Source organism: Protopterus annectens, chromosome 15.part0, assembly GCF_019279795.1.
Source record: "Protopterus annectens isolate FY-2018-M chromosome 15.part0, PAN1.0, whole genome shotgun sequence".
NCBI lineage: Eukaryota > Metazoa > Chordata > Ceratodontiformes > Protopteridae > Protopterus > Protopterus annectens.
In genome coordinates, this window is record NC_056749.1 from 45,921,436 (window position 1) to 45,948,620 (window position 27,185).

At 38.4% G+C, this 27,185-nt stretch overlaps 1 protein-coding gene across 1 annotated transcript in view; it reads left to right on the top strand.

Annotated features, from left to right (window-relative positions):
• CENPI (centromere protein I) overlaps positions 1–27,185 on the top strand; it is a 2,543,587-nt gene that overhangs the window by 1,985,982 nt on the left and 530,420 nt on the right. The window contains exon 15 of the mRNA XM_044057225.1: positions 2,894–3,029. Coding sequence (XP_043913160.1) covers positions 2,894–3,029 — 136 coding nt within the window. The remainder of the gene's footprint in view (positions 1–2,893; positions 3,030–27,185) is intronic.

Consider the following 27,185-nt stretch of genomic DNA (forward strand, 5'->3'; position numbering starts at 1 on the left):
CAAAAAATACTTTTACTATAATCCCCCAAAAACATTGAAATCTGATAAAAAAAATGTATTCTGGAATGCTATAAACCAAACCCTACATCAGGTAACCCAACTTCACCAAACCCATGTCCTGACAAGTCACCTGAATAAACTGCCAATACATTCAACACCTACTTTATTGAATCCACTTCCAAACTGTTTAACCCCAACCTCTCAAACAGCCACACTTCAAATCTCCCTACACAGCCCTCAACGACCATCTCAGTAAACTCCTTCTTTCTCAAACCTGTCTTCACTGACTACATAGCTCAAACCATGCTCTGTATCAGCAGACAATATTCCTCCTTACTTTCTCTGGAATGCTTAACACTCCCTTGCTATGCCTTTACCTGTACTAATTAATCACTCCATTTCTGGGTCTAAAGTTCCTTCTATCTGGAAATAGTTTTACACTCTATTTATAAAGGAGGTAACTCCACAGAAATATCTAATTTCAGACCTATCACTATCCTCTCCCCTCTCTCCAAAATCCTTGAGAAATGTATATACAAACAAGTTATGCATTATCTCTTAAAAGAAAAACTTCTCACTCCAACAAAGCATGGCTTCCGTCCCAAGCATAGTACAACCACAGCTCTACTATAATTTCTCAGCACCTTAGCCCTTGCTAAACATGATCACAAATTCATATCCTGTCTATTCCTTGACATTTCTAAGGCTTTTGACACTGTCTCATACACACACTGCTACTTAGTAAACTTGTAGACCTAAACTTTTCCCCTGATACAGTTGCATGGTTCTCCGGCTATCTCTTTGATAGGCTGCAGTCAGTACGATGGGCCTCAGCACTATCTACCCCTCATTCACTAAGAACTGGTGTTCTCCAAAGTTCCATTCTTGGACCTCTACTCTTTAATATCTTCATCAACTCACTCCACTTGTCCAAAATCTAACATTGTCCAGTAGGTCTAAAATAGTCATAACCATTGCTAATTCCCCCTTAGAACTACCCAGACATCTTTCATCTCAGTAGAGACACGGCTCACTAATAATCAGCTCATCCTCAACCCTAGGAAAACAAAATTACTACTCTTTCTACTTAAATCTGCAAAGCAAACCACATTAAGCTTCCACATTAAACTTTCCTTCCCCATTAGGTCCCTAAACAATGCTCCTATAGAAGTCGAAACTTGCACAAAACTGCTCGGCATTACCACTGACGACCAACTAAAATTAACAATACTCCTATGGAAGTCGAAACTAGCACAAAACTGCTTGGCATTACCATTGACGACCAACTAAAATTCGATCTTCACATTAACAGTTGTATCAAAAAAAAAAAAACCCACCAAAAGCTAGGACTACTGTACAGGAACAACAAATTCCTAACTACTGAAGCTAGGATTTCTTTTACCCATGGCTACCTTCTACCATGCTTAACCTATTGTTCCCAAATGCTCACAAATCTGATATCCTCCCTACTTATTTGCAGCTCAACAAACATATAAATCTCACCACTCTCTCTCCCTAAAATACCTGAGCTTGCCCGAACTACCTCACCTGTTCTTACAATCTCAACTCCAAATCGTACACTCCATCCTATATCAGCCTGATTTCTGCCTAAGTCTGTCTTCTCTCATCTCTCAGTACTCCCCTACCAGACTTCTCCGAAGCTCAACCCAAGTCCTACTAAAACTCCATAAACCCAAATCCAGCACAGGGTGCAGCTTGTATAGCTACCATCCCTCTATTGCATGGAACAAACTCACACTAGAAATAAGGTCCCTGACTCACCCCAAACTATTTAATCTAGCAACCAAAGACCACTTTAAAAAACACCGGTCCTGCCATTGTACTCACCCTCCCTGATTATTACCTACCTTTATAGTGCAGTCAAACTAACTTACTAAAACTTACCATTAACTACTTCATCCTGTGCTCTCTATTCAATCGCCAAAGCTTCTTCTATACTCTGCTCCCTGAAATTCTCATGTAACCTTTTAAGTTTCTGCTACTCTTCATACAAAACCTTATATTTAATCAACTCTCTTTTTAAACCAAAACATACAACTTATTCTACTTTAACATTCTCCTTTTTGTTTATAGTACTGTTTTATCTGTCAACAATATACATGTATGTAGCTTACAAATTTTAATTACCAATATTCTCTATTGCTGTTTGTATTGAAATGTATCTGTATTGCTATTTTTATTGCATTGTATATCTTTGGAGCTTTTCTCCCTGGGCCTCCACTGAAAAAGGGCAATAGCTCAGCTAGACACTCCCGGTCAACAAATGTAAAATAAATAAAATAATAAGTAAATAAATAAACTTCTGCTTTGAATTCAGCACATTTTCATAATAGTTGTTTTTGGAAATCTGTTACAGCTTGCAGCTGGGGCAAAACGCTAAGAGGGGGTGGTCTTATTTTGAAAACAGGAAATGGGGAAAAAATGGCGCAGGTATGTCACATAGTGTTGCCCACATTTATGGTACTGGCTCCTTGTGGTTGTTATACCAAGTACCTGAATCAGTTCCTTAAAGCGTAACCTTGGCACATGCATATGAGACATAGACAATAGGTACATGCGATAACATTCTTGAAAGCTACTAGTATCCAGGCTTGGTGTCACCACCTGTGAGACTTCTGACCCATCTGTAGGTATTAGTATTAGTAGGCATGCTTATCTCACTCAGCAAAATAAGACTCATCTGGGATTTGCTTGTATTTCAATATGAAATGAATGTGAGGGATAATGTCCGTTTGGGGGGGCAGCATTGTCTGAGGAGGGAATTTTTGCATGTGCCCCCCCCCCCGGTAAGAAATGCAGTTGCTAATATCTAGGTAATTAGATGTACTATTATTTTAAGTATCTCATAATACTGCACTTTGTTGTTTTATAGGAATGCGCAGTTACATATGCTGATGTATTCTGTCATTGAGCTAGTCGAATTTGTCGGAGAGCTCGCCAGCTTGGCGCTAATGATGGAAGAGTACAGTGTTATTCTGATGTATTTCATTCTCACCTTCTATGAGACGGTAAGAGCTTTAGGCTTCTTTCAAATCTGACTTTTGTTTCTATGCTTATAAGCTGCCCTGATGCCTTGTTTATTTGTAGTTGCGATAAGAGATGCTTGAGGTTAATATTCCCCTGGGGGTTGGTAAGAGATGCTTGAGGTTAATATTCCCTTGGGTCAGTAAGAGATGCTTGAGGTTAATATTCCCTTGGGTCGGTAAGAGATGCTTGAGGTTAATATTCCCTTGGGGTCGATAAGACATGCTTGAGGTTAATATTCCCTTGGGGTCGGTAAGACATGCTTGAGGTTAATATTCCCTTGGGGTCAGTAAGAGATGCTTGAGGTTAATATTCAATTGGGGGTTGGTAAGAGATGCTTGAGGTTAATATTCCCTTGAGGTCAGTAAGAGATGCTTGAGGTTAATATTCCCTTGGGGTCGGTAAGAGATGCTTGAGGTGAATATTCCCTTGGGTCGGTAAGAGATGCTTGAGGTTAATATTCCCTTGAGTTCGGTAAGAGATGCTTGAGGTTAATATTCCCTTGGGGTTGGTAAGAGATGCTTGAGGTTAATATTCCCTTGGGGGTTGGTAAGAGATGCTTGAGGTTAATATTCCCTTGAGGTCGGTAAGAGATGCTTGAGGTTAATATTCCCTTGGGTCGGTAAGAGATGTTTGAAGATAATATTCCCTTGAGTTGCAATCCATCGTAGACATGGAGAGAGACTCGCTGCAGCTTCTTGTTGTATATTTGTGATTGTGATTGTGAAGCCTTCTTTAGTTTTGTCCTTCTGTCACATTGTTAGGCTACTGTATTCTGTACTAGAGTTTTTTTTCATTCTGTATCTAGTGGAATTCTCCCCTTTATTTCATTTTCATTCCAGTTAAATCACCTACACGTGGTTTTCTGCTATTTTCTATTAGCTGGTGATGTCTTCCACTCGGCACTGCATTTTTGTTTTGCCCAGTCATTGTGTATATGCATGTGTGTGCGTTTAAGATCAACTTTATTGTAATACTTTTTTTGAATCATTTTACAACAAAACCATCACTCAAGCAATGCAAAATTATTACTACTGTATAAAAATAACTTTAATAATTTTAACGTGCAGTGATTTGCTAATTGCAAATCCTGATGAACAGATCATTCATTAAGTAATGTTTTAAATTATAAGGTGCCTTAATTTGATAAATGCAAATTCCACTGAGAAAATCATTACATTAAATATGTAACATAGTAAATGTCACTACTAGCACCGATATGAGATTATTTATTAAATATTAAACAGAAGCCACATACTGTCCAAAGATAGAATAAATAGCTTCAACCAGTGCATATTAATACTTTGTGCTAACAAACAACATTTGGTGACCAAAACATGTAGATGAACAAACAAAAATCCTGAGTTTTCCAAATAAAATAACCATAAATAATCATTATCTTTACAAAACAGTCATTTTTCAGAGTCTCACAGTTCAGTAATCAACAAGCAGGACTCTGGAATGAAGTTAAAAGACAAATGTCTCCGTTTCTGTTCTATCGTACCTCTGGAGCCAAAGTAGGAGCACAGTTGTATTCTTATTCAGTCTCCCCCCATCCTTCTTGCAGAAGGACAATACCATTAAAACCCAAGCGGAGTGCCAATACAAATCCCGTGACATACAATCAAAATATAATGTCAACAAACAGATAAACACAGCAGGAAAAGTCCAAGCGAATCCCTGCCACACCCCAAAAGCTCTCCAAAATAGGGTTGAAGGAAAATGAAGAAATGGAGCTTGAAATAATTGTTAAAAACAGATTTCCTAAGATGAACTGAAAGAAGCCAGGTGAACTCAATGATAGATAGCTACCTGCTGCCAGTATCGAGAGTATCACCATGACTGCTTCATAGGGTACAGTGGCGTGCAGCCTTCCCACATTTTATATCGCCATGACTGTTTCATAGGGTACAATGGCATGCAGCCTTCCCACATTTTATATCACCATGACTGTTTCATAGAGTACAGTGGCATGCTGCCTTCCCACACATATTATATCAGCATGACTGCTTCATAAGGTACGATGCCATGCTGCTTTCCCACATATTGTATCGCCATGACTGTTTCATAGGGTACAATGGTGTGATGCCTTCCCACGTATTATATTGCCATGTCTTTTTCATAGGGTACAATGGCATGCTGCCTTCCCACATTTCATATCGCCATGACTGTTTCATTGGGTACAGTGGTGTGCTGCCTTCCCACACGTTTTATCAGCATGACTGTTTTATACGGTACAATGGTGTGCTGCCTTCCCACATTTTATATCGCCATGACTGTTTTATATGGTACAATGGCGTACTGCTTTCCACATTTTATATCACCATGATTGTTACATAGGGTACAATGGTGTGCTTCCTTCCCACATTTTATATCACCATGACTGTTTTATACGGTACAATGGCATGCTGCCTTCCCACACATTATATCAGCATGACTGCTTCATAAGGTACAATGCCATGCTGCCTTCCCACATATTATATCGCCATGACTGTTTTGTACGGTACAATGGCATGCTGCCTTCCCACATTTCATATCGCCATGACTGTTTCATAGGGTACAATGGCGTGCTGTCTTCCCACATATAGTGCTATGACTGTTTTATACGGTACGATGGTGTGCTCTTTTCCCACATTTTATATCGCCATGACCGTTTCATAGGGAAAATGGTGTGATGCCTTCCCACATATTATATTGCCATGCCTGTTTCATAGGGTACAATGGCATGCTGCCTTCCCACATTTCATATCGCCATGACTGTTTCATTGGGTACATTGGCGTGCTGCCTTGCCACACATTATATCAGCATGACTGTTTTATATGGTACAATGGTGTGCTGCCTTCCCACATTTTATATCACCATGACTGTTTTAGACGGTACAATGGCATGCTGCCTTCCCACATTTCATATCGCCATGACTGTTTCATAGGGTACAGTGAGGTGCTGCCTTCCCACATATTATATTGCCATGACTGTTTCATAGGGTACAATGGCATGCTGCCTTTCCACATATATCAGCATGACTGTTTCATAGGGTACAACAGCGTGCTGTCTTCCCACATATTATAGTGCCATGACTGTTTTATACGGTACAATGGTGTGCTCCTTTCCCACATCTTATATCGCCATGACTGTTTCATAGGGTACAGTGGCATGCTGCCTTCCCACATTTTAATCAACTCTTAGTGTTTTTATATAGTTAGAGAAATTGCATAAGACGACTGCTGTTATTAATCTCTCCCATTAGCCCCAGTTGTCTTGCTTTTTGTCCCATAACTGAATAATATGATGTGATAACATTTGCTTCTTTACTTACTATTTATTGATCCAAATAAGTGGGCTGTTCTATGGACCTTTCTTAGTCATGCCTTGGGCTTGGTAGGACAAGAATGAAATGAACAGTAACATAAGGGAAGACATACAGTGCCTCACTACAATGTCAATAAGGTTGTAAGTTACACTGTGTAGAAATCAGAAGAAAATGAACAGTAACATAAGGGAAAATAACATACAGTGCCTCACTACAATGACAATAAGGTTGTAAGTTACACTGTGTAGAAATCCGAATGAAATGAACAGTAACAGAAGGGAAGACATACAGTGCCTCACTACACTCACAATAAGGTTGTAAGTTACACTGTGGAGAAATCAGAATGAAAAGAACAGTAACATAAGAGAAGATAACATACAGTGCCTCAGTACACTGACAGTAACATTGTAAGTTACACTGTGTAGAAAACAGAATGAAATGAACAGTAACATAAGGGAAAGATAGCATGCAGTGCCTCTCTACACTGACAATAACTTTGCAAGTTGCACTGTAAAGAAATCAGAATGAAATGAACAGAAACATAAGGGAAGACATACAGTGCCTCACTACACTGACAATAACATTGTAAGTTACACTGTGTAGAAATCAAAATGATATGAACAATAACATAAGGGAAGACATACAGTGCCTCACTACAATGACAATAAGGTTGTAAGTTGCACTGTGTAGAAATCAGAAGGAAATGAACAGTAACATAAGGGAAGATAACATACAGTGCCTCACTACAATGACAATAAGGTTGTAAGTTACACTGTGTAGAAATCAGAATGAAATGAACAGTAACATAAGGGAAGATAACATACAGTGCCTCACTACGATGTCAATAAGGTTGTAAGTTACACTGTGTAGAAACCAGAATGAAATAAATAGTAACATAAGAGAAGATAGCATACAGTGCCTCACTACACTGACAATAACGTTGCAAGTTGCACTGTAAAGAAATCAGAATGAAATGAACAGTAACATAAGGGAAAATAACATACAGTGTCTCACTACACTCACAATAAGGTTGTAAGTTACACCGTGTAGACATCAGAATGAAATGAACAGTAACATAAGGGAAGACATACAGTGCCTCACTACACTGACAATAACATTGTAAGTTACACTGTGTAGAAATCAGAATGAAATGAACAGTAACTTAAGGGAAGACATACAGTACCTCACTACAATGACAATAAGGTTATAAGTTAATTCCACTGTAGAAATCAGAATGATATGAACAATAACATAAGGGAAGACATACAGTGCCTCACTACAATAACAATAAGGTTGTAAGTTACACTGTGTAGAAATCAGAATGAAATGAACAGTAACATAATTGAAGATAGCATGCAGTGCCTCACTACAATGACAATAAGGTTGTAAGTTGCACTGTGTAGAAATCAGAATGATATGAACAGTAACATAAGGGAAGATAACATACAGTGCCTCACTACAATGACAATAAGGTTGTAAGTTACACTGTGTAGAAATCAGAATGAAATGAACAGTAACATAAGGGAAGCTAGCATACAGTGCCTCACTACAATGACAATAAGGTTGTATGTTACACTGTGTAGAAATCAGAATGAAATGAACAGTAACATAAGGGAAGACATACAGTGCCTCACTACACTCACAATAAGGTTGTAAGTCACACTGTGTAGAAATCAGAATGAAATGAACAGTAACATAAGAGAAGATAGCATACAGTGCCTCACTACACTGACAGTAAGATTGTAAGTTAATTACACTGTGTAGAAGTCGGAATGAAATGAACAGTAACATAAGGGAAGATAGCATGCAGTGCCTCACTACAATGACAATAAGGTTGTAAGTTACACTGTGTAGAAATCAGAATGAAATGAACAGTAACATAAGGGAAGATAGCATGCAGTGCCTCACTACAATGACAATAAGGTTGTAAGTTAATTACACTGTAGAAATCAGAATGATATGAACAGTAACATAAGGGAAGATAGCATACAGGGCCTCACTACACTGACAGTAAGGTTGTATGTTTATTGCACTGTGTAGAAATCGCAATGAAATGAACAGTAACATAAGGGAAGACGTACAGTCCCTCACTACACTGACAATAAGGTTGTAAGTTACACTGTGTCGAAATCAGAATGAAATGAACAGTAACTTAAGGGAAGACATACAGTGCCTCACTACAATGACAATAAGGTTGTAAGTTAATTCCAGTGTAGAAATCAGAATGATATGAACAATAACATAAGGGAAAACATACACTGACTCACTACAATAACAATAAGGTTGTAAGTTGCACTGTGTAGAAATCAGAATGAAATGAACAGTAACATAAGGGAAGATAACATACAGTGCCTCACTACAATGTCAATAAGGTTGTAAGTTACACTGTGTAGAAACCAGAATGATATGAACAGTAACATAAGAGAAGACTTACAGTGCCTCACTACACTCACAATAAGGTTGTAAGTTACACTGTGTAGAAATCAGAATAAAATGAACAGTAACATAAGGAAAGATAACATACAGTGCCTCACTACAATGACAATAAAGTTGTAAGTTACACTGTGTAGAAATCAGAATGAAATGAACAGTAACGTAAGGGAAGACATACAGTGCCTCACTACAATGAAAATAAGGTTGTAAGTTACACTGTGTAGAAATCAGAATGATATGAACAGTAACATAAGGGAAGACATACAGTGCCTCACTACACTCACAATAAGGTTGTAAGTTACACTGTGTAGAAATCAGAATGAAATGAACAGTAACATAAGGGAAGATAACATACAGTGCCTCACTACAATGTCAATAAGGTTGTAAGTTACACTGTGTAGAAACCAGAATGAAATGAATAGTAACATAAGAGAAGATAGCATACATTGCCTCACTACACTGACAATAACGTTGCAAGTTGCACTGTAAAGAAATCAGAATGAAATAAACAGTAACATAAGGGAAAATAACATACAGTGTCTCACTACACTCACAATAAGGTTGTAAGTTACACTGTGTAGAAATCAGAATGAAATGAACAGTAACATAAGGGAAGACATACAGTGCTTCACTACACTGACAATAACAATGTAAGTTACACTGTGTAGAAATCAGAATGAAATGAACAGTAACTTAAGGGAAGACATACAGTACCTCACTACAATGACAATAAGGTTGTAAGTTAATTCCACTGTAGAAATCAGAATGACAGAATGATATGAACAATAACATAAGGGAAGACATACAGTGCCTCACTACAATGACAATAAGGTTGTAAGTTACACTGTGTAGAAATCAGAATGAATTGAACAGTAACATAAGAGAAGATAGCATACAGTGCCTCAATACACTGACAGTAAGATTGTAAGTTAATTACACTGTGTATAAGTCGGAATGAAATGAACAGTAACATAAGGGAAGATAGCATGCAGTGCCTCACTACAATGACAATAAGGTTGTAAGTTACACTGTGTAGAAATCAGAATGAAATGAACAGTAACATAAGGGAAGATAGCATACAGTGCCTCACTACAATGACAATAAGGTTGTAAGTTACACTGTGTAGAAATCAGAATGAAATGAACAGTAACAGAAGGGAAGACATACAGTGCCTCACCACACTCACAATAAGGTTGTAAGTTACACTGTGTAGACATCAGAATGAAATGAACAGTAACATAAGGGAAGATGCATACAGTGCCTCACTACAATGTCAATAAGGTTGTAAGTTACACTATGTAGAAACCAGAATGACATGAACAGTAACATAAGGGAAGACATACAGTGCCTCACTACACTCACAATAAGGTTGTAAGTTACACTGTGTAGAAATCAGAATGATATGAACAGTAACATAAGGGAAGACATACAGTGCCTCACTACAATGACAATAAGGTTGTAAGTTAATTACACTGTAGAAATCAGAATGATATGAACAGTAACATAAGGGAAGATAGCATACAGTGCCTCACTACACTGACAGTAAGGTTGTATGTTTATTACACTGTGTAGAAATCGCAATGAAATGAACAGTAACATAAGGGAAGACGTACAGTCCCTCACTACACTGACAATAAGGTTGTAAGTTACACTGTGTAGAAATCAGAATGAAATGAACAGTAACTTAAGGGAAGACATACAGTGCCTCACTACAATGACAATAAGGTTGTAAGTTAATTCCAGTGTAGAAATCAGAATGATATGAACAGTAACATAAGGGAAGACGTACAGTGCCTCACTACAATGACAATAAGGTTGTAAGTTGCACTGTGTAGAAATCAGAATGAAATGAACAGTAACATAAGGGAAGATAACATACAGTGCCTCACTACAGTGTCAATAAGGTTGTAAGTTACACTGTGTAGAACCCAGAATGATATGAACAGTAACATAAGGGAAGACATACAGTGCCTCACTACACTCACAATAAGGTTGTAAGTTACACTGTGTAGAAATCAGAATGAAATGAACAGTAACATAAGGGAAGATAACATACAGTGCCTCACTACAATGACAATAAGGTTGTAAGTTACACTGTGTAGAAATCAGAATGAAATGAACAATAACATAAGGGAAGATAGCATACAGTGCCTCACTACAATGACAATAAGGTTGTAAGTTACACTGTGTAGAAATCAGAAGGAAATGAACAGTAACATAAGGGAAGACATACAGTGCCTCACTACAATAACAACAAGGTTGTAAGTTACACTGTGTAGAAATCAGAATGAAATGAACAATAATATAAGGGACGATAGCATACAGTGCCTCACTACAATGACAATAAGGTTGTAAGTTACACTGTGTAGAAACTAGAATGATATGAACAGTAACATAAGGGAAGACATACAGTGCCTCACTACACTCACAATAAGGTTGTAAGTTACACTGTGTAGAAACCAGAATGATATGAACAGTAACATAAGGGAAGACATACAGTGCCTCACTACAATGACAATAAGGTTGTAAGTTAATTACACTGCAGAAATCAGAATGATATGAACAGTAACATAAGGGAAGATAGCATACAGTGCCTCACTACACTGACAGTAAGTTTGTATGTTTATTACACTGTGTAGAAATCGCAATGAAATGAACAGTAACATAAGGGAAGACGTACAGTCCCTCACTACACTCACAATAAGGTTGTAAGTTACACAGTGTAGAAAGCAGAATGAAATGAACAGTAACATAAGGGAAGACATACAGTGCCTCACTACACTGACAATAAGGTTGTAAGTTACACTGTGTAGAAATCGCAATGAAATGAACAGTAACATAAGGGAAGACGTACAGTCCCTCACTACACTGACAGTAAGGTTGTAAGTTACACTGTGTAGAAATCAGAATGAAATGAACAGTAACTTAAGGGAAGACATACAGTGCCTCACTACAATGACAAAAAGGTTGTAAGTTAATTCCAGTGTAGAAATCAGAATGATATGAACAATAACATAAGGGAAGACATACAGTGCCTCACTACAATGACAATAAGGTTGTAAGTTACACTGTGTAGAAATCAGAATGAAATGAACAGTAACATAAGGGAAGATAGCAATACAGTGCCTCACTACAATGACAATAAGGTTGTAAGTTACACTGTGTAGAAATCAGAATGAAATGAACAGTAACGTAAGGGAAGCAATACAGTGCCTCACTACAATGACAATAAGGTTGTAAGTTACACTGTGTAGAAATCAGAATGATATGAACAGCAACATAAGGGAAGACATACAGTGCCTCATTACAATGACAATAAGGTTGTAAGTTACACTGTGTAGAAATCAGAATGAAATGAACAGTAACATAAGGGAAGATAACATACAGTGCCTCACTGCAATGTCAATAAGGTTGTAAGTTGCACTGTGTAGAAACCAGAATGATATTAACAGTAACATAAGGGAAGACGTACAGTCCCTCACTACACTGACAATAAGGTTGTAAGTTACACTGTGTTGAAATCAGAATGAAATGAACAGTAACTTAAGGGAAGACATACAGTGCCTCACTACAATGACAAAAAGGTTGTAAGTTAATTCCAGTGTAGAAATCAGAATGATATGAACAATAACATAAGGGAAGACATACAGTGCCTCACTACAATGACAATAAGGTTGTAAGTTACACTGTGTAGAAATCAGAATGAAATGAACAGTAACATAAGGGAAGATAGCATACAGTGCCTCACTACAATGACAATAAGGTTGTAAGTTACACTGTGTAGAAATCAGAATGAAATGAACAGTAACGTAAGGGAAGACATACAGTGCCTCACTACAATGACAATATGGTTGTAAGTTACACTGTGTAGAAATCAGAATGATATGAACAGCAACATAAGGGAAGACATACAGTGCCTCATTACAATGACAATAAGGTTGTAAGTTACACTGTGTAGAAATCAGAATGAAATGAACAGTAACATAAGGGAAGATAACATACAGTGCCTCACTGCAATGTCAATAAGGTTGTAAGTTGCACTGTGTAGAAACCAGAATGATATGAACAGTAACATAAGGGAAGACATACAGTGCCTCACTACACCACAATAAGGTTGTAAGTTACACTGTGTATAAATCAGAATGATATGAACATTAACATAAGGGAAGACGTACATTGCCTCACTACAATGACAATAAGGTTGTAAGTTAATTACACTGTAGAAATCAGAATGATATCAACAGTAACATAAAGGAAGACATACAGTGCCTCACTACACTGACAGTAAGGTTGTATGTTTATTACACTGTGTAGAAATCGCAATGAAATGAACAGTAACATAAGGGAAGACGTACAGTCCCTCACTTCACTGACAATAAGGTTGTAAGTTACACTGTGTAGAAATCAGAATGAAATGAACAGTAACTTAAGGGAAAGACGTACAGTCCCTCACTACACTGACAATAAGGTTGTAAGTTACACTGTGTAGAAATCAGAATGACATGAACAGTAACATAAGAGAAGATAGCATACAGTGCCTCACTACGCTGACAGTAAGATTGTAAGTTAATCACACTGTGTAGAAGTCAGAATGAAATGAACACTAACATAAGGGAAGGTAGCATGCAGTGCCTCACTACAATGACAATAAGGTTGTAAGTTACACTGTGTAGAAATCAGAATGAAATGAACAGTAACATAAGGGAATATAGCATGCAGTGCCTCACTACAATGACAATAAGGTTGTAAGTTACACTGTGTAGAAATCAGAAGAAAATGAACAGTAACATAAGGGAAAATAACATACAGTGCCTCACTACAATGACAGTAAGGTTGTAAGTTACACTGTGTAGAAATCAGAATGAAGTGAACAGTAACATAAGGGAAGATAAAATACAGTGCCTCACTACAATGACAATAAGGTTGTAAGTTACACTGTGTAGAAATCAGAATGAAGTGAACAGTAACATAAGGGAAGATAAAATACAGTGCCTCACTACAATGATAATAAGGTTGTAAGTTACACTGTGTAGAAATCAGAATTAAATGAACAGTAACATAAGGGAAGATAGCATGCAGTGCCTCACTACAATGACAATAAGGTTGTAAGTTACACTGTGTAGAAATCAGATTTAAATGAACAGTAACATAAGAGAAGATAGCATACAGTGCCTCACTACACTGACAATAACGTTGCAAGTTGCACTGTAAAGAAATCAGAATGAAATGAACAGTAACATAAGGGAAGATAACATACAGTGTCTCACTACACTCACAATAAGGTTGTAAGTTACACAGTGTAGAAATCAGAATGAAATGAACAGTAACATAAGGGAAAGACATACAGTGCCTCACTACACTGACAACATTGTAAGTTACACTGTGTAGAAATCAGAATGAAATGAACAGTAACTTAAGGGAAGACATACAGTGCCTCACTACAATGACAATAAGGTTGTAAGTTAATTCCACTGTAGAAATCAGAATGATATGAACAATAACATAAGGGAAAACATACAGTGCCTCACTACAATAACAATAAGGTTGTAAGTTACACTGTGTAGAAATCAGAATGAAATGAACAGTAACATAAGGGAAGATAGCATACAGTGCCTCACTACAATGACAATAAGGTTGTAAGTTACACTGTGTAGAAGTCAGAATGATATGAACAGTAACATAAGGGAAGACATACAGTGCCTCACTACAATGACAATAAGGTTGTAAGTTACACTGTGTAGAAATCAGAATGATATGAACAGTAACTTAAGGGAAGATAACATACAGTGCCTCACTACAATGACAATAAGGTTGTAAGTTACACTGTGCAGAAATCAGAATGAAATGAACAGTAACATAAGGGAAGATAACATACAGTGCCTCACTACAATGACAATAAGGTTGTAAGTTACACTGTGTAGAAATCAGAATTAAATGAATAATAACATAAGAGAAGATAGCATACAGTGCCTCACTACACTCACAATAAGGTTGTAAGTTACACTGTGTAGAAATCAGAATGAAATGAACAGTAACATAAGAGAAGATAGCATACAGTGCCTCACTACACTGACAGTAAGATTGTAAGTTAATTATACTGTGTAGAAGTCGGAATGAAATGAACAGTAACATAAGGGAAGATCGCATGCAGTGCCTCACTACAGTGACAATAAGGTTGTAAGTTACACTGTGTAGAAATCAGAATGAAATGAACAGTAACATAATGGAAGATAGCATGCAGTGCCTCACTACAATGACAATAAGGTTGTAAGTTACACTGTGTAGAAATCAGAATGAAATGAACAGTAACATAAGGGAAGATAGCATACAGTGCCTCACTACAATGACAATAAGATTGTAAGTTACACTGTGTAGAAATCAGAAGCAAATGAACAGTAACATAAGGGAAGATAGCATACAGTGCCTCACTACAATGACAATAAGGTTGTAAGTTACACTGTGTAGAAATCAGAATGAAATGAACAGTAACATAAGGGAAGACATACAGTGCCTCACTACAATGACAATAAGGTTGTAAGTTACACTGTGTAGAAATCAGAATTAAATGAATAGTAACATAAGAGAAGATAGCATACAGTGCCTCACTACACTGACAATAACGTTGCAAGTTGCACTGTAAAGAAATCAGAATGAAATGAACAGTAACATAAGGGAAGATAACATACAGTGTCTCACTACACTCACAATAAGGTTGTAAGTTACACAGTGTAGAAATCAGAATGAAATGAACAGTAACATAAGGGAAGACATACAGTGCCTCACTACACTGACAATAACGTTGTAAGTTACACTGTGTAGAAATCAGAATGAAATGAGCAGTAACTTAAGGGAAGACTTACAGTGCCTCACTACAATGACAATAAGGTTGTAAGTTAATTCCACTGTAGAAATCAGAATGATATGAACAATAACATAAGGGAAAACATACAGTGCCTCACTACAATAACAATAAGGTTGTAAGTTACACTGTGTAGAAATCAGAATGAAATGAACAGTAACATAAGGGAAGATAGCATACAGTGCCTCACTACAATGACAATAAGGTTGTAAGTTACACTGTGTAGAAATCAGAATGAAATGAACAGTAACATAAGGGAAGATAACATACAGTGCCTCACTACAATGTCAATAAGGTTGTAAGTTAATTCGACTGATGAAATCAGAATGATATGAACAGTAACATAAGGGAAGATGCATACAGTGCTTCACTACAATGACAATAAGGTTGTAAGTTACACTGTGTAGAAATCAGAATGAAATGAACAGTAACATAAGGGAAGACATACAGTGCCTCACTACACTCACAATAAGGTTGTAAGTTACACTGTGCAGAAATCAGAAGGAAATGAACAGTAACATAAGGGAAGATAGCATGCAGTGACTCACTACAATGACAATAAGGTTGTAAGTTACACTGTGTAGAAATCAGAATGAAATGAACAGTAACATAAGGGAAGATAGCATGCAGTGACTCCCTACAATGACAATAAGGTTGTAAGTTACACTGTGTAGAAATCAGAATGAAATGAACAGTAACATAAGGGAAGATAGCATGCAGTGCCTCACTACAATGACAATAACGTTGCAAGTTGCACTGTAAAGAAATCAGAATGAAATGAACAGTAACATAAGGGAAGATAACATACAGTGTCTCACTACACTCACAATAAGGTTGTAAGTTACACAGTGTAGAAATCAGAATGAAATGAACAGTAACATAAGGGAAGACATACAGTGCCTCACTACACTGACAATAACATTGTAAGTTACACTGTGTAGAAATCAGAATGAAATGAACAGTAACTTAAGGGAAGACATACAGTGCCTCACTACAATGACAAAGGTTGTAAGTTAATTCCACTGTAGAAATCAGAATGATATGAACAATAACATAAGGGAAAACATACAGTGCCTCACTACAATAACAATAAGGTTGTAAGTTACACTGTGTAGAAATCAGAATGAAATGAACAGTAACATAATGGAAGATAACATACAGTGCCTCACTACAATGACAATAAGGTTGTAAGTTACACTGTGTAGAAATCAGAATGAAATGAACAGTAACATAAGGGAAGATAGCATACAGTGCTTCACTACAATGACAATAAGGTTGTAAGTTACACTGTGTAGAAATCAGAATGAAATGAACAGTAACATAAGGGAAGACATACAGTGTCTCACTACACTCACAATAAGGTTGTAAGTTACACTGTCTAGAAATCAGAATGAAATGAACAGTAACATAAGAGAAGATAGCATACAGTGCCTCACTACACTGACAGTAAGATTGTAAGTTAATTACACTGTGTAGAAGTCAGAATTAAATGAACACTAACATAAGGGAAGATAGCATGCAGTGCCTCACTACAATGACAATAAGGTTGTAAGTTACACTGTGTAGAAATCAGAATGAAATGAACAGTAACATAAGGGAAGATAGCATGCAGTGCCTCACTACAATGACAATAAGGTTGTAAGTTACACTGTAGAAATCAGAATGTAATGAACAGTAACATAATTGAAGATAGCATGCATTGCCTCACTACAATGACAATAAGGTTGTAAGTTACACTGTGTAGAAGTCAGAATGAAATGAACAGTAACATAAGGGAAGATAGCATGCAGTGCCTCACTACAATGACAATAAGGTTGTAAGTTACACTGTGTAGAAATCAGAATGAAATGAACAGTAACATAAGGGAAGATAGCATGCAGTGCCTCACTACAATGACAATAAGGTTTTAAGTTAATTACACTGTAGAAATCAGAATGTAATGAACAGTAACATAATTGAAGATAGCATGCATTGCCTCACTACAATGACAATAAGGTTGTAAGTTACACTGTGTAGAAATCAGAATGAAATGAACAGTAACATAAGGGAAGATAGCATACAGTGCCTCACTACAATGACAGTAAGGTTATATGTTTATTACACTGTGTAGAAATCAGAATGAAATGAACAGTAACTTAAGGGAAAGACGTACAGTCCCTCACTACACTGACAATAAGTTTGTAAGTTACACTGTAGAAATCAGAATGAAATGAACAGTAACTTAAGGGAAGACATACAGTGCCTCACTACAATGACAATAAGTTTGTAAGTTAATTCCAGTGTAGAAATCAGAATGATATGAACAGTAACATAAGGGAAGACATACAGTGCCTCACTACTATGACAATAAGGTTGTAAGTTACACTGTGTAGAAATCAGAATGAAATGAACAGTAATATAAGGGAAGATAGCATACAGTGCCTCACTACAATGACAATAAGCTTGTAAGTTACACTGTGTAGAAATCAGAATGAAATGAACAGTAACGTAAGGGAAGACATACAGTGCCTCACTACAATGACAGTAATGTTGTAAGTTACACTGTGTAGAAATCAGAATGATATGAACAGTAACATAAGGGAAAGACATACAGTGCCTCATTACACTCACAATAAGGTTGTAAGTTACACTGTGTAGAAATCAGAATTTAATGAACAGTAACATAAGGGAAGATAACATACAGTGCCTCACTACAATGTCAATAAGGTTGTAAGTTACACTGTGTAGAAACCAGAATGATATGAACAGTAACATAAGGGAAGACATACACTGCCTTACTACACTCACAATAAGGTTGTAAGTTACACTGTGTAGAAATCAGAATGATATGAACAGTAACATAAGGGAAGACATGCAGTGCCTCACTACACTGACAATAAGGTTGTAAGTTACACTGTGTAGAAATCAGAATGAAATGAACAGTAACATAAGGGAAGATAACATATAGTGCCTCACTACAATGACAATAAGGTTGTAAGTTACACTGTGTAGAAATCAGAATGAAATGAACAGTAACGTAAGGGAAGACATACAGTGCCTCACTACAATGACAATAAGGTTGTAAGTTACACTGTGTAGAAATCAGAATGAAATGAACAGTAACATAAGGGAAGATAACATACAGTGCCTCACTACAATGACAATAAGGTTGTAAGTTACACTGTAGAAATCAGAATGAAATGAACAGTAACATAAGGGAAGATAACATACAGTGTCTCACTACAGTGTCAATAAGGTTGTAAGTTACACTGTGTAGAAATCAGAATGAAATGAACAGTAACATAAGGGAAGCTAGCATTCAGTGCCTCACTACACTGACAGTAAGGTTGTAAGTTAATTACGCTGTGTAGAAGTCAGAATGAAATGTAACATTAGGGAAGGCATACAGTGCGTCACTACAATGACAAAAAGGTTGTAAGTTACACTGTGTAGAAATCAGAATGAAATGAACAGTAACATAAGAGAAGATAGCATACAGTGCCTCAGTGCACTGACAGTAAGGTTGTATGTTTATTACTCTGTAGAAATCAGTGTTTTGAACACAGTGAAAGTTATTAGAGTTTGTGCAGCTTGACATACATATATGTTAAATGCAACTAGAGTTTGATGGTAAGTTATCCATTCTCCCACAGCACTTGCATAGTGCTTTCTTGAAGTCTTTCAATGTAGTTACTGATCTATTTTCATCAGGCAAATGATTCCATTAGGCAAGTCCCTGTGAAGGTTAGGCTTTTATCCCTTTTTTATTTTTTTAACGGTAGTCTAATTATAGTAAAGTCATCAGACTGGCTGTCTCTTAATAGTTTTGTTAACTAAATGGTGATTTAGATCTTTTATTACATTCGTCAGCCTATGTACTGGTAGTCCCCCTCCAATTCTACTGTGACATGTACATAAGTGTATCTTGTGCATGTATTGTTATTGTGATGTACTGTTCCACTGATACCACACGTCTCCAGTTATACTGTGACATGTACATAAGTGTATCTTGTGCATGTATTGTTATTGTGATGTACTGTTTCACTGATACCACACGTCTCCAATTATACTGTGACATGTACATAAGTGTATCTTGTGCATGTATTGTTATTGTGATGTACTGTTCCGATGATACCACACGTCTCTAATTATACTGTGACATGTACATAAGTGTATCTTGTGCATGTATTGTTATTGTGATGTACTGTTCCACTGATACCACACGTCTCCAGTTATACTGTGACATGTACATAAGTGTATCTTGTGCATGTATTGTTATTGTGATGAACTGTTCCACTGATACCACACGTCTCCAGTTATACTGTGACATGTACATAAGTGTATCTTGTGCATGTATTGTTATTGTGATGTACTGTTCCACTGATACCACATGTCTCCAATTATACTGTGACATGTACATAAGTGTATCTTGTGCATGTATTGTTATTGTGATGTACTGTTCCACTGATACCACACGTCTCCAGTTATACTGTGACATGTACATAAGTGTATCTTGTGCATGTATTGTTATTGTGATGTACTGTTTCACTGATACCACACGTCTCCAATTATACTGTGACATGTACATAAGTGTATCTTGTGCATGTATTGTTATTGTGATGTACTGTTCCACTGATACCACACGTCTCCAGTTATACTGTGACATGTACATAAGTGTATCTTGTGCATGTATTGTTATTGTGATGTACTGTTCCACTGATACCACACGTCTCCAGTTATACTGTGACATGTACATAAGTGTATCTTGTGCATGTATTGTTATTGTGATGTACTGTTCCACTGATACCACACGTCTCCAGTTATACTGTGACATGTACATAAGTGTATCTTGTGCATGTATTGTTATTGTGATGTACTGTTCCACTGATACCACACGTCTCCAGTTATACTGTGACATGTACATAAGTGTATCTTGTGCATGTATTGCTATTGTGATGTACTGTTTCACTGATACCACACGTCTCCAGTTATACTGTGACATGTACATAAGAGTATCTTGTGCATGTATTGTTATTGTGATGTACTGTTTCACTGATACAACACGTCTCTAATTATACTGTGACATGTACATAAGTGTATCTTGTGCATGTATTGTTCATAGGTTCATAGGTTCATAGGTTCATACTAGGCTATCTGCCCAAGGGCATTTACAAGCCTAGCCCATCGTTTTGTGGCTTACGCCACCCCTTTAGTATGGGGAACTATACCCATTATTTTGCTGTGCCTCCGTCGAGCAGTGACACTGAGGTAATCCCTGGGGTATATCTGCGATCTCCCATCCATTGGTCAAGATTTCTCTTGAACAAGGCCAGCGAGGTGCTCTGCCTCACATGTACCGGGATTTTGTTCCACAGCATAGGGAGTCTTTGGGTGATGAATCTATCCCTCCAGCACGTCCTATTAATAGCCATGTCGAGGTTTAAGTCTCCGCCCTTGTGGCTCTGATGGATCTAGATTTTTGAGGTGAAGCATATTCATCAAATCTGGGTTTGACATGGCCTTGTATGTTAGGCAAAGGTCACCTCTGAGCAGCGGTGCGACTGAATAGAGCTGGAGTTCTTTCAGTCGGGCAGCATAGGACATATTTTTGAGACCCTTTATCCTTTTGGTGAGGAACTTTTGTGGCCTCTCCAGCTGCTGCAAGTGTCGGGTCAGATACATTCCGAATGGGGCATTGTACTCAATCATTGGTCTGATGAGTGATGAGTAAAGGGAGACTATGACCTCCCTTGATCTAGATGAGAATCCCTTCATGATAAGGTGGGCATTGTAGAAGGTCTTCCTAACTACTTTAGCTACATGGGTGTCGAATGACAGACTACTATCAACCTGGGTCCCCAGGTCCCTGATAACTTCTTCTGTGCTCAGTGGATTGCCACCTATTTGGTAGCTAGGGGTAACCTTGTTTTTCCCGAAGGGTATGACTATGCATTTTTGGCATTTAACTTTAGGCGTGGCTCTGGCACCAGTTATCCGCTTCTGAGAGACCCTTCTGAAGGATATCTGTGTCAGATGTGTTTTCTACTATGGCGCCCAGTTTGCAGTCATCTGCAAACTTTGTCAGCCATAACCCTCCTGTGTTTGCTTTTACTTCGGAAAAGTAGATGCCAAACAAGAGTGGGCCCAGGACTGAGCCCTGTGGGACACCACTTGTGACAGGCTTTGAGTCTGACATGGCGCCAGCAACTCTGACCCTGTGGGTTCTGTCACTCAGCCAGTTTGCAACCCATCTTGTGATGTATGGGTTCACTAAGCTGATGAGTTTTTCAATGATACCCGAGTGGGGTATTGTATCGAAGGCCTTAGCCAGATCGAGGTAGGCTGTATGGACTGCCTTTCCCTCATCAATGGCTTTGGTGACTGTTTCAAAAAGTCAACCAAGTTTAAAAGGCATGATCTGCCTTTGACAAAGCCAAACTGGGTTGGATCCAAAGTCTGCAAATTCCCTATGTCTTTATTTATGAGGTCCATTATGATCCTCTCCATGGCTTTGCAGATAAGGCTTGTCAAGCTAATGGGCCGGTAATTTCCAGGGTCGGTGGAGGCACCGCCTTTGTGAAGTGGGACCACAGTTGCAGTGCGCCACTCCTGGAGTGCGTATCCAGAGGTAAGACTTTGATTAAACAGCTGTCCTAGCTGTGGGTTTAATTCCTCATTGAGTTCGTGGAGCACACAGCCGGGGACACCATCAGGTCCCATGGATGCTGTGTTTTTTGCTTCGGAGAGAGCAGTTCTCACTTGGGCTGGAGATGTTTGGGGGCTGAAATCATTTGGTATAGATATCTCTCCTTTGGGGAGGGGAGAAGTTTGCACTGAACCTGTCAGCCAGTATGTTGGCAATGTCTGTAGGATCAGTAATCTTCACATCATTTTGAACTAGTTCTGAGCATATCTGGGAGTTTCCTCCTAGGTTTCTAACATAGCTAAAGAAGGCCTTATGATTGTCTTTTGAGTCTTTAGCTATTTTTCTCTCGAAATTTGCTTTGGATGATTTTATGAGAGCTCTTAGTTTTTACTTATAGTGATCAAGGGTGTCTTACCTTTTAAGGATTTTACTCTATCTTGTAGTAGCTTCCTCCTTTTGTTGTAGAGTTTATTTATGGCTGGGGTCCACCAGACTGGACGCTTGCCTTTGGTACAAAGAGTCTTTGTTTTGCTTGGGATTGCCTTATCCATGCAGTCCTGCAGGTGCTGGTAGAAGGCATTTGTAAGTGATTCAGCGGCTTGAGTACTGTTTTCCGCGGCTCGGGGCCTTAAAGGAGACCACACTAGTCTTTAGAAGTGTGAAGTCGGCTTTTGAGAAGTTCTTTACTGTGGTCTTTTTATTTCAGGTGGGAGTGGGATGAAGACCTCCAGCGAGATTAGTTTGTGATCTGATCTCACCAGTGAGGGGTATACTTCCGGTGTTGAACATTGTGCTCCCATGTTCGTGATGATGAGATCAAGTATGTTATCTCCTCTTGTGGGGATGGTGACTAGTTGTTCCATGGCATTTGAGTTTATGAATTCCAGGAACTTTTGGGCTAGGGTGTTTGGGCTTGAGTAGTGTTCCCAGTCTATATTAGGGTAATTGAAGTCACCTAGTATGATGGTGTTTGGTGATACATTTATCCCCTCTAGTGTTTTCAGGAAGGCCATGTGAGGTTCCTGAGTTTGTGAGGGTGGCCTGTAACATGCTACAATTTGCAGAGCAGTCTTGCCTATGGTTAATTGCACCTGGATGGTCTCCGATGCATCATGCGTTGCCACCAGTCTTGAGGTGTGGGTGTCCTTGATGAATATGGATACCCCTCCTTTCTTGGTATTGTCCGGATTTTGGGGCCGGAACGCATGATATGAGGTAAAACCTGATATCGCTGGGGTGCTCTCAGGAGCCTTGAACCAGGTTTCTGTCACAGCACAGACATCGATGTTCTCCATACTGAGAAGGGCCTCGAGTGCGTGCATTTTGAGATTTAGACTTCTGGCATTGAGCAGCATTACCCTTAGTTTTTTTCCTTTTTTGTGTTCTAGGGTGGTAGGTTTAGAATTTGAGCCTTGCCTAAAAAGGCACTATGGGGTGGCAAGAGCCTTTGCCAATATCCGGAATCCCAGGGGTGACAGGTGCAAGCCGTCCCTTGCGAAGCAGCGTGGCTTGTCCAGCATGTCATCCTAGGCAGACAGATACTGGATCCCCTTTGAATGACACCAGTGTTTAAGCCAATTGTTAAAGCTGATCATCTTATCTCTGTATTGTGGCATCATTCTTGGTGAAGGTAGGATACTGCTCAAGGTCAGGGTCATACCTGCCTGGGCTACATAATCAGAGAGCTCCTCAATGTCTCTTTTCATGTAGTCCAAGGAGGTACGTCTCAGGTCGTTTACACCAGCGTGGACAATGACTGAGTCATATTTGTACCTGCTGTTGAGAGACCTGAGTGCTTGCGTTATGTGGCGGATTCTAGCGCCCGACAGACAGCTTACTGTGACCTTCTCCTTACTCAGTCTGGTGAGCGGGACGTCAGTGTGTCTGACTATGGAGTCACCAATGACTAGTGTGTCTGGCATTGTGTTTGGCCTTAAGGGCTGTGACTGTTTGACACTCTGACTGTGAGGTCTATGTGTTGCAGGTGTTGTGTTCTGAGGTGGTGGTTGTTTGGGTGTCTGCTTTGGTGGCCTCTGCTGTTTTGGTAGATTTTTGATCAGAGCCTCCGAGTATGTCTTTGTGTGTTTATGTGTATGATTTGAGGTTGTAATGGTACTATGTGAGACTGGGTTTATAGTGTGTGTGGTAACCTTCTCCGTACTGTGACATGTACATTATTGTGATGTACTGTTTCACTGATACCACACGTCTCCAATTATACTGTGACATGTACATAAGTGTATCTTGTGCATGTATTGTTATTGTGATGTACTGTTCCACTGATACCACAAGTCTCTAATTATACTGTGACATGTACATTATTGTGATGTACTGTTTCACTGATACCACACGTCTCCAATTATACTGTGACATGTACATAAGTGTATCTTGTGCATGTATTGTTATTGTGATGTACTGTTCCACTGATACCACGTCTCCAATTATACTGTGACATGTACATAAATGTATCTTGTGCATGTATTGTTATTGTGATGTACTGTTCCACTGATACCACACGTCTCTAGTTATACTGTGACATGTACATAAGTGTATCTTGTGCATGTATTGTTATTGTGATGTACTGTTCCACTGATACCACATGTCTCCAATTATACTGTGACATGTACATAAGTGTATCTTGTGCATGTATTGCTATTGTGATGTACTGTTCCACTGATACCACACGTCTCCAGTTATACTGTGACATGTACATAAGTGTATCTTGTGCATGTATTGTTATTGTGATGTACTGTTTCACTGATACCACACGTCTCCAGTTATACTGTGACATGTACATAAGTGTATCTTGTGCATGTATTGTTATTGTGATGTACTGTTTCACTGATACCACACGTCTCTAGTTATACTGTGACATGTACATAAGTGTATCTTGTGCATGTATTGTTATTGTGATGTACTGTTTCACTGATACCACACGTCTCCAATTATACTGTGACATGTACATAAGTGTATCTTGTGCATGTATTGTTATTGTGATGTACTGTTCCACTGATACCACACGTCTCTAATTATACTGTGACATGTACATAAGTGTATCTTGTGCATGTATTGTTATTGTGATGTACTGTTCCACTGATACCACACGTCTCCAGTTATACTGTGACATGTACATAAGTGTATCTTGTGCATGTATTGTTATTGTGATGAACTGTTCCACTGATACCACACGTCTCCAGTTATACTGTGACATGTACATAAGTGTATCTTGTGCATGTATTGTTATTGTGATGTACTGTTCCACTGATACCACATGTCTCCAATTATACTGTGACATGTACATAAGTGTATCTTGTGCATGTATTGTAATTGTGATGTACTGTTCCACTGATACCACACGTCTCCAGTTATACTGTGACATGTACATAAGTGTATCTTGTGCATGTATTGTTATTGTGATGTACTGTTTCACTGATACCACACGTCTCCAATTATACTGTGACATGTACATAAGTGTATCTTGTGCATGTATTGTTATTGTGATGTACTGTTCCACTGATACCACACGTCTCCAGTTATACTGTGACATGTACGTAAGTGTATCTTGTGCATGTATTGTTATTGTGATGTACTGTTCCACTGATACCACACGTCTCCAGTTATACTGTGACATGTACATAAGTGTATCTTGTGCATGTATTGCTATTGTGATGTACTGTTTCACTGATACCACACGTCTCCAGTTATACTGTGACATGTACATAAGAGTATCTTGTGCATGTATTGTTATTGTGATGTACTGTTCCACTGATACCACACGTCTCCAGTTATACTGTGACATGTACATAAGTGTATCTTGTGCATGTATTGTTGTGATGTACTGTTCCACTGATACCACACGTCTCCAGTTATACTGTGACATGTACATAAGTGTATCTTGTGCATGTATTGTTATTGTGATGTACTGTTCCACTGATACCACACGTCTCCAGTTATACTGTGACAAGTACATAAGTGTATCTTGTGCATGTATTGTTATTGTGATGTACTGTTCCACTGATACCACGTCTCCAATTATACTGTGACATGTACATAAATGTATCTTGTGCATGTATTGTTATTGTGATGTACTGTTCCACTGATACCACACGTCTCTAGTTATACTGTGACATGTACATAAGTGTATCTTGTGCATGCATTGTTATTGTGATGAACTGTTTCACTGATACCACACGTCTCCAATTATACTGTGACATGTACATAAGTGTATCTTGTGCATGCATTGTTATTGTGATGTACTGTTCCACTGATACCACACTTGCTGAACTGTGTAACCAGTCTGTTAAAGGACACCTTCAGATTTACTCCTTCTCATCACTTCTTGACAAGCTGTGCTAGCAATATTTTTTTGTTGGTATTTAGGTTTATATATAGGTTCATAGGTTCATACTAGGCTATCCTGCCCTAGGTCATTTATAAGCCTAGCCAGAGTGTGTTTGGCTTTCGCCATCCATTTTAAATTAATTTTGCTATGCCCTTTTTTGAGGTTAGTATACTGTGCCTCTGTCTTACAGTGACACAGAAGTGATACCCGGGGTAAACCTATGATCTCCCATCCACTCATCAAGATTCCTCTTGAAGAGAGTCAATGAGGGACTCTGCCTAACCTGGACTAGGATTTTATTCCAGAATGAAGGGAGCCGTGGGTTATGAATCTGTCCCTCCAGCATGTCCTATTTATTTCAGTGCTGAGGTTCAAGTCTCTCGAGCGCGTAGCTTGATGGGATTTGGATTTTCTGAGGTGCAGCATGTCCATTAATTCCGGGTTGGACATGGCTTTATACGTCAGGCACAGATCGCCTCTGAACAGCCGGTATGCCACTGAGTAGAGCTGGAGTTTCTTTAACCGGGCAGCATATGGCATCTGTTTGTGCCCTTTGATCCTCTTGGTGAG